Here is a 9,912-nt window from a genome sequence, read left to right as displayed (position 1 = left end):
CAATATTCCCAAGGTCAGTGACCTTTTCATGGGCTCGTACCTCTTTAGGGGCAATAAGCTTTTCTGGAGCAAGCTCAATACCTGGTTCATCTAGAGCAGATTCCTCATTCCTCCCCCTTTCGTTTTCGAAATACAGTGTCTTTGATCCTGTTCATCTTCCATGCTTCAGGTGTGGGCCATTTTGATCCATTTTCGCTATCCTTCAAGAACAATAATCCTAGCTAGAGCATTCACAGCGGGAATATGAGACTTCGTGACCTTGGTAGTATCATTAAATGTGTCAAAAAGTCTATTGGCAATAAGCTATAAATGGATTATATGTTGCACCTTGTTTTCATATTCAAGAGTTTTTAGATCTAAATGGAATAATTTTTTCTCATTTTAAGAGAAATTCTCAACTGGTTTCTACTTTTTAGCCATTAAAGCCTCAGGTATCCTAATTGATGGAAACACTATCTCATCGAAATGATAATTCACGAATTTGGCGGTAAAAAGATCACCTATTGTTGGTTTTAAGAACCTACTTATGGATGGTGAATCAAACCTAACGTAAATGTCAAATGGTATTGGGAACCTATTTTAGTTCCTTTTAGCGGTGCTACAAGCACCTGTATAATGCAACTAAAGGTGCGTAAATGTGAAATGTCTGGTTCATAGCTTAAAACCAACTGTATTAGAGATTGCAAGAAGCTAGCAATGAGGTACAATCTAATTAGTGTTGCTGCATGCAAAACAAAATAATCCCACACTGAATAGTTGAGCTTTGTCTTTAATAAAAGAGTACGAACGATAATATGAATATGTTTAATCAGGGATTTTGCCAATTTATTTTAAGTATGAATATATAAAACAAGGTGTTCAACCTTAATTCCTAGTGAAGCACAAAACGTATCAAAGCTCTTTAATGTAAATTTACTAGTATTATCCATCCTTATGCCCTTGATTGGATAATTAGGGAAGTGTATTTAGAGCTTTATAATCTCCATAAGTAAACGTGCAAAGGCGATGTTGCGCGTAGATAACAAGCAAACATGGGATCATTTGCAAGATGCGTACACTAATACCATAAAATATCATAATGACCCACTTACCAGTTGTATTGGTCCACAAATATCACCCTAAATTCTTTGCAAGAATTGAGGGGATTCAAGATCAACATTTGTCATAGAAGCTTTAGTAATGAGCTTTCCTTGTGAACAAGTTTCACAAGTATAATCCTTGGATAACAAAATGTTTTATCCTTTAAAAGGCGTCTTCTAATATTTTGGATTATCTCACACATCATTATAGCTCTCAAGTGACCTAGACGATCATACCAAAGTCCAAATTCATAGGGATTTACCAGTCTCTAAGATATGGTAGCGTAAAATTTAACAACTCTAATAGTGACACAATACAATCCTATAGTTGAGGTTTACAACTTCTCACTGATGGTTTTCTGGCCCATCTTATAAGAGGTGATGTAGATACATTTTTTATTTTGCTCATAAATTGTCTCAAGATGGTATCTATTACTACGTTCATCTTTAAAGTTAAGTAGAATCTTTTTCAATCTACTACTTAGTAATGCATCCTTGATATGCAAGGTGGTGCCATTTGACAGAACAATTGTAGCATTCCCAGAGCCATCAATAATCTCAACGGGACCTGGTATGGTATGGACATTTGCCTTACATAATGTCACACTCCAGAAAAAGTGCTTGCCACAAAATATGGTATGTGTCGTTGCATTATCAAGCAAAAAGTCATCTTTCTTTTTCTCAAGGGTTCCCATTGGCACTTGTATTGACAACTTCAGATGTCGAGTATCATAAAAATTTACAAATTAGTCATAAGATTAAAATTTTTAAATAATAATTATGGAATCAATTTCATAATAATTTTATCAAATGACCATATTGTTTTTCCTGAGGAATAATCAACCAAGTGTAATACATTTAGAAAAACAAAGAAGACAAAAACATTAAAATCCTTAGATCTTAAGTTTGGGCTATTGTCCATCATTCTAATCCCTTATCTTGCTTATGCCTTGTCCTAAGTCTGGGGTGTCTTGTGATGTTCTTACTTTTACAAAAACAAAGGGAGTCATCTTAACAAAGGCATTATTAACTTTGATATTGGTCATAGCAGTAAAATTTTCAATGGTGTGAGTCTCAACATGCTTGCCTTTATCCTTCAAGATGCCTGGTATAGATCAGCAAAGTGCTTTGACATACGACAAGTACGTGACCAATGTCCAACCATGCCACAACAATGGCAAATACTTTCATTATGCTTATTCACGGGCATTTTGCCCTTGCCATGATTTGGGCCAAGGTTGGATTGTCTAGGGTGCTTAAATCTCCTGCCACCCCTATATGGGTTATGCCCTTACCTGTGTTCATGGCCCTTAAATTGGCTTGTACTTTTACTAGAGCTTACATTTAGTTCAGGCAATGCTTTTGAGCCAACAGGTCTAAGATCATGGTTGTTGAGCAGCAGTTCATTAATCTGCTCTACAATTAAGAGGACAAAAATCAACTATGAGTATATATAAAATTGATGTTGTTGGTATTAATGCTATAATACAATATTTGAAAAATGAAAGGTGGAAAAAGCTTTCTCTAATAGTTCTAATTTAGTGAGCTTAACACCGCATAACTCCAGTCGACAAACAATATCAAATAGGACTGAGTTGTAGTCAAACACTGATTTGAAGTCTTGTAGCTTGAGATGTTGTCAATCATACTATGCTTGAGGGAGGATAACTGTCTTGGTGTGATCATACCTCTTTCTCAACCTCGTCCATAAGATCTTAGGGTCTCAGACGGATAAATATTGAGTCTTTAGGCAAATGACGACGAATGAAGATTAATGCATTCGCCTTATCTTTGTCATTTGCTTTCTTGTCTATAATAATTGCATTAGTAAGACCTTACCTTTTGGAGATACATCTCTACATCAGGGCATAAGGACAAATAATTGCTTTCATTCACTTCTAGTATGTGGAACTTAAGCTTTTTGATATTTTTCATAATTCTATGCATAAAAAAAAGGACCCATAAATTAATTATAACAACTATAAAGGTTCTCGAAGGCTTACCATTGCTTCAGGTGCTAGAAGGATGCTCTAGGTTCGTTGTCAGTTTCAAGTCGATTAAATGGTATACAAAATAAAAATTTAATTGGTTGTTGAAGAACCAAGAAAATTACCTCCTCCTTTGGTGATCATGCTAATAACATGTTATAAAAGAAATAATAGAAATAGGAAGAAAATAGATATATTGAGAGAATGCTCTTTATGCATTATTGAAGTCAAGCTTGGAATGAAAAATAATTATGATACAACATGAGGGTGGGGTGACCCTTTATTTATAATTGAAGCCCTTTACAGATCAGTGACTATCACAATCTCTTACTAAGATACACTTCTAAATTACATTATTTTCTTACATTATCACCTAGATAATATTCACATGTAGATGAATCTTGCAATATTTAGAATGTGAATAATACATTTATCATTTATCAAATATACTCTAATTTAAATTGGTCTAATATGGTGTGATCTACCCATATTCCATAACATAGATTTATTTTTTTAATTTCATTTTATGTTGTACTTGAACCTATTAATATTAATATAGGTATTTTTCTTATGTAATTAATAAAAAAAATTGGTGAATGAGATATTTTCCTTTTTGTTTAGATAGTTGAAACAACTTTTAAGATTGAGGCTTAGGACAGTTTGGGCTTTTAAAAGCCCAAATCATCTGCCTATGTACCCTAATTTTCACTCATAAACTTCAGTAGACCATAATTACCGTCCACAGTCCCTCGCTTTCCCTCTTTAAAATCCCCAAAATTTCCCTCTTAAGTTAACCCTCACGCTCGTTTTTCCCTTCTTGCTGATACACTCTCTGGTAAACTCCATCTCTCCTCCTTTTTTTCTCTTGTGTTTCTAAACCCTAGAATTCTCTGTCGAAACTTCTAGAAACCTCATTGTTGGAGCTGCTTTTATACTTTGGCGCTTCCGAATTTCTCGTTTTTGAATTTGATAATGGAGTGGAATCCCGAAACCCTTCAATTCCTCTCGCAATGCTTTCTCCACACACTCTCTCCCCAACCGGAACCTCGACGCGCCGCCGAGTCCTCCCTATCTGAAGCCGCCGATCGTCCAAACTACGGACTCGCCGTGCTCCGTCTCTTGGCGGAGCCTTCCGTCGATGAACAGATCCGTCAAGCTGCAGCTGTTAACTTCAAGAACCACCTCCGAACCCGTTGGGCTCCCTCTAACGAACCCAACGCCGGTCCCGCATTTTCCCCGATCCTCCAACCCGAGAAGGACCAGATCAAAACCCTAATCGTCTCTCTCATGCTATCTTCTTCCCCTCGCATTCAAAGCCAGCTCAGCGAAGCCCTAGCCGTTATTGGGAAGCACGACTTCCCCAAATCATGGCCGACTTTACTTCCAGAGCTTATCTCCAATCTTCAAAAGGCTGCCCAATCTGCAGACTACGCTTCCATTAACGGTATTCTCGGAACTGCTAATTCAATTTTTAAGAAATTTAGGTATCAGTATAAAACAAACGATCTTTTACTTGATTTGAAGTATTGTTTGGATAATTTCGCGGCTCCATTATTAGAGATTTTTCTTAAAACTGCTTCCTTGATTGACTCAACTGTTGCTTCTGCTGGTGATGGTTCCCCTGTGACCCTCCGGCCTCTCTTTGAATCCCAGAGGTTATGTTGTAGGATATTCTATTCATTGAACTTTCAAGAATTGCCTGAATTCTTTGAGGATCATATGAGAGAGTGGATGGGTGAGTTTAAAAAGTATTTGACAGTGAGTTACCCTTCACTTGACAGCAGTGCAAATGAGCTAGTATTGGTCGATGAACTTAGGGCTGCAGTCTGTGAAAATATTAGTCTTTACATGGAAAAGAATGAGGAGGAGTTTCAAGGATATTTAAATGATTTTGCATCCGCTGTTTGGAGTTTGCTTACGAATGTGTCTCAGTCTTCAAGCCGTGACAAACTGGCTGTTACGGCAATGAAGTTTTTAACAACGGTTAGTACGAGTGTGCATCATACTTTGTTTGCAAATGAGGGAGTGATACCGCAGATTTGTCAGAGTATTGTGATTCCAAATGTGCGGTTGAGAGATGAGGATGAGGAGCTTTTTGAGATGAATTATGTTGAGTTTATAAGGAGGGATATGGAGGGGAGTGATCTTGACACGAGAAGAAGGATTGCTTGTGAACTCCTTAAGGGAATTGCAACTCATTACAAAAAGCAGGTGACTGATATTGTTTCAATTCAGATACAAAATTTGCTGAGCTCGTTTGCTACAAACCCTTCTGCCAATTGGAAGAACAAGGATTGTGCCATATATTTAGTTGTTTCGCTCGCAACCAAGAAGGCTGGGGGTACTAATGTCTCAACTGATCTTGTGGATGTTCAGACCTTCTTTACATCAGTTATTGTTCCTGAGTTGCAAAGCCAAGATGTGAATGGGTTTCCCATGCTCAAGGCAGGTGCTCTTAAATTTTTCACCATGTTTCGTGGTCAGATACAAAAACCTGTTGCATTTCAATTGTTCTCAGATTTGGTTCGATATTTGGGTTCAGAATCAAATGTAGTTCATTCTTATGCCGCAAGCTGTATAGAAAAACTTTTGCTTGTCAAGGAAGAAGGGGGAAAAGCAAGATATACTTCAGCAGATATTACTCCTTGTCTCCCAGTGCTGATGAACAACCTTTTTAATGCATTGAAGTTTCCAGAGTCTGAGGAGAATCAATACGTGATGAAGTGTATAATGCGTGTTCTAGGAATTGCCGACATTTCCAGTGATATTGCTGGACCTTGCATTGGTGGGTTAACATCTATTCTCAATGAAGTTTGCAAAAATCCAAAAAATCCAATTTTTAACCATTATCTTTTTGAGTCTGTGGCCAGTCTTATCAGACGGGCATGTGAGAGGGATGCCTCTCTTATATCAGCTTTTGAAGCAAGCCTCTTTCCAAGTCTCCAAACCATCTTGGCCAATGATGTGACTGAGTTCTTGCCATATGCATTCCAGCTGTTGGCTCAGCTTGTTGAATTGAACAGACCACCCATATCTCCAAGTTACATGCAGATTTTCGTGCTTCTCCTCTCCCCTGATTCATGGAGGAGATCATCAAATGTTCCAGCCCTTGTGCGTCTGCTTCAGGCTTTCCTTCAGAAGGCGCCCCATGAGCTCAATCAAGAGGGGAGACTGAACCAGGTGCTTGGTATATTCAACATGCTGATCTCATCTCCTAGCACTGATGAACAAGGCTTCTATGTGCTTAACACTGTTATTGAGAATCTTGGATTTGGTGTCATATCTTCCTATATGAGTAACATCTGGAATGTCCTTTTTATGCGCCTTCAAAACAGGCGTACTGTAAAGTTTCAGAAGTCTCTTGTGATTTTCATGTCACTCTTTCTAGTCAAGCATGGGGCCACAAATCTTGTGGACACGATGAATGCTGTTCAGGCCAACATATTCTTGGTCATTTTGGAGCAGTTTTGGATACCCAATCTTAAGCTGATTGCTGGAGCAATTGAGCTTAAGTTAACTGCAGTTGCTTCCACCAGACTCATCTGTGAATCTCCGGTTCTTTTGGATGCCGCAGCTGCTAGACACTGGGGTAAAATGCTGGACAGTATTGTTACCCTTCTTTCACGACCTGAGCAGGACAGAGTCGACGAAGAACCAGAAATGCCAGATATTGCAGAAAATGTGGGATATACAGCCACTTTTGTTAAACTTTACAATGCTGGGAAGAAAGAGGATGATCCTCTGACTGATATAAAGGATCCAAAGCATTTCTTAGTAGCTTCATTGGCAAAAGTTTCTGCACTTACCCCTGGGAGATACCCCCAGATTATCAACGAAAATCTTGAGCCAGCAAATCAAGCAGCATTACTTCAGCTTTGCAGCACTTATAATTGCACGATAGTCTGAGTAAGGGCTTTTCTGTTGATTTGCGTTATTTTGTTTACTGTTGTCTTGCTTACTTGAAAATTGAATACTGGTTTAGATATCATAGACTGTATTTTCTGAGGAAGTTTCCCTTCTTGAGAGTCAATTTTGTGGGATGGAGTGGTCCTTCCTATTATTCTGCTCTTTAAACACTGAATCAGTAGCCTCTGACTCCAGGATGAACAATATTTTCTGAACCTTAGTGTCAAGTTGGATAGATGTTTGGACAATATCCTTCCCTTATCAATCATAGGGTTTATAGGTTTTGGGGGAGAAAGTTATTTCACTCCATCAAATGAGGAGGCATTGTCTTTTTTTTTTTTTTTTTTATAATTGGGCGAGGGGGGGAAAATGAGGAGGCACTGTTGTTTATTCATGTTTTGAATTTTCACTTCAGCCCCAAATCTATAGCCTAGTTTGTTTGATTTTATTTTTTGGTGGGGGTGGGGTGTAGGTTGGGAGGTGTGAAAATTTATGGACTTTATCATTATCCTGATTTTTAATACAATTACATGTCTCTCCTCTATCTAAACTGCCAACTGCTGCTTTTGTCCTTCTCAAAGATGCATGAACCTCCTAGTAGTATCTGCCTAATTGTGATTTTTATGTTTCCTATCTGGATTCATCTAAGGCTTGGTCAAAGATTTTGCTTAGTCACCCATTAAAGCTCATGATTTTCTCCTTATGTACCTGGATACCCTTTTTCATTTGCACTCTATATTTTTGGACAAAGAAAATGAATTCCTTCTATTATATTTTTGGACTCAATAACAGCGTTTGACTTTTCGATGTGCCTCACTGGTTGGTTTTATTGCTAGATTGTAGGGTTTCCCTTTCTTCTCTATTTTGGTGGTCGAAGTTCCGTGCATTATCTTGCCATGCATTTGTGAGCAATGGTTGCTTTTGACCCCCAAGTTGAAGGATCAAATGTGCTGGTGGTGCTAGATTTTGCAGTTGCATTAGCAGTTGCTCACTGAGTACTGCTTTCCCGTGCAGTGGTGGGTGGATGGTTGTTCCTCCGATTGTGGGCAAATGAGCCCCTTTTTCTATTGGTTTTGATGTCATTATTTATATGGTGAAAAAAGAGTTGTAGTGTAAAACTTTGCCTTGGTTTTGTTGAAAAGGAAGGGGGGGGGCGGGTTGGGTTTGTCAATGGTTTTGTCAAGGATTTGAAAGAAGAAAGAAATTTCGAGGAATCTGTTTTAGTAACGGAGACTGAATTTTTGTGTGAAAGTTTCACTCAGTGATTTTTATCGCATCTCCGTCTGAATATTGCTGAGCTTGAGAGTTAAATAGTCTTAGTAAAACCCAAGGTAGCACCGAAGTTAGTGCCTCCAAGTCCAGAGCAAGTACAGCCAGTAGCAGCCGTGGTTTTGCTCTTGTTGTAGAAAATCAGCACGAAAGGCTACTCGCATTCTTGGTGGACTTGGAAGACTTGTGATTCTCTTCTCCGGGCTCTACTTTTAACTTATTGGGCTTTCTTATAAGCTTGTGAGACTTTTTCAACATCAGGCGATGTATTTGCACCAAAGTTCGATTCACTCTTGGCCCATTGTGGCACAGCGAGTCCCCTTAGTGTCTCTCGAGAACCGTTTCCAAAATAACATTGCAAGCGACATAGAAGCTGTGGCTTTATAATAAGATGCAATATGTTAAAATGTGAAGAGAATTTGAGATGTTTGGGAAAGTCTGAATTTGAAGGTGGGAAGGGTTGTTGTAATGAAAGAGAGTTTGTTTGTCATGCTTTATAAACTAGTTTTAAGTTGGCAACAAACAATTTGATATCTAATGCTAATTCCATGTATTTCCCATTTTTGGACCCATGTCCGGAAACGCTGCAGTCATGCATATGAAAGCTACACGTAAGGTTTCAATCATTAATTCTAATTAAAAGCCAAATCCTGATCAAATCAAAAGTACCAGGAAGCACTATAAACTGTGATTAACCCCCAAACCTTTTTCTCATTAAAATCCAAGCACAGCCCACCAAACCGTTTCCCCCCAAACAAATATTTTCCCATATATACCCCACATACCCATTACATAAGATTTTGGAATATATTATAGTACTAATAAATAAAATGGACCACTCTCCCTCTCTCTCTCTCATAAAACTTGTTATTTTATTACTTTTTGGTTGATCTTTGGGTTTTGCATGTAAGAAATTGGCAGCGCGTGAGGAATTTTCTCAATCTGCACCTCAAATTCACGCAGATGCAAATCACCACTGCCTAGGCCCATTTATATAGTAACAGCTGGTGGTAACCCCCCTTAAAAGCTTACACTCCATTGTTGTTTATATTATTTCGTCCGCCCAATTGCTTTGCTGATGCTTAGGTTTTTCTTTGTTAAGCCGCCTGCCTGACTTCCACTTACAACATTCTCTTTTAGTATTTTGTTTTGGAGATTAATATAATGCTCAAGGCTACGCTTCTTTTGTTTTTCTTCATTGTTTATACAATCAAAGACCTCTCCACTCCCATATATTGGTTGTACTCTATCATGGTCATGATCATGGTGTTTCTCTTTGACCCCACCATCATATGGCTCCGTTGCATAGCCATGAATCTGTGATCCCTCCATGGCCCCATCCCCACTCAATTGTAATTAATTACCCTTTTTTTTTAATACCAAGTGATTGTTGGGAAATTTTCAAGAATTTTTTAAATGAATAGTCCAAAAACTGAATAACTTAGATTAATAAATGTTGACTTCCTTGTGCCCAATTTTTACTTAGGAAGTTGTGTTACTAAGGATTTTGCTTTGTTTCAAGTCAAATTTAAACGGTCTTTAACGAAACTATTAATGAAAATATATGAGAAAAATATATTAAAAAACAATTTTAATGTGAAGAAAAATGTCGTAATCAAAATAATAATAATTATGATTTACGTACAAAATTTATTAATAGTGTGATTCTA

At 37.9% G+C, this 9,912-nt stretch overlaps 1 protein-coding gene across 2 annotated transcripts; it reads left to right on the top strand.

The window, feature by feature from the left end:
* The first annotated feature begins 3,834 nt into the window (after window positions 1–3,834).
* LOC18613962 (cellular apoptosis susceptibility protein, putative / importin-alpha re-exporter) lies at window positions 3,835–8,768 on the top strand. 2 transcript variants are annotated; one of them, XM_007051463.3, is made up of 2 exons: window positions 3,835–6,973; window positions 7,817–8,768. In XM_007051463.3, the coding sequence occupies exon 1, from the start codon at window positions 4,040–4,042 to the stop codon at window positions 6,971–6,973; it is 2,934 nt and encodes a 977-aa protein (XP_007051525.3). In that variant the 5' UTR covers window positions 3,835–4,039; the 3' UTR covers window positions 7,817–8,768. The 2 variants fall into 2 exon arrangements, with proteins under 2 accessions (XP_007051525.3, XP_017985447.2); XM_018129958.2 differs by having other exon boundaries at window positions 3,836–6,973; window positions 7,810–8,768.
* The last annotated feature ends 1,144 nt before the right edge of the window (window positions 8,769–9,912 follow it).

Source organism: Theobroma cacao, chromosome 1, assembly GCF_053813885.1.
Source record: "Theobroma cacao isolate CCN51 chromosome 1, ASM5381388v1, whole genome shotgun sequence".
NCBI classification, from domain to species: Eukaryota; Viridiplantae; Streptophyta; class Magnoliopsida; order Malvales; family Malvaceae; genus Theobroma; species Theobroma cacao.
Note: the sequence above shows the minus strand (reverse complement) of the source record. Positions and strands in the feature narration are given on the sequence as shown.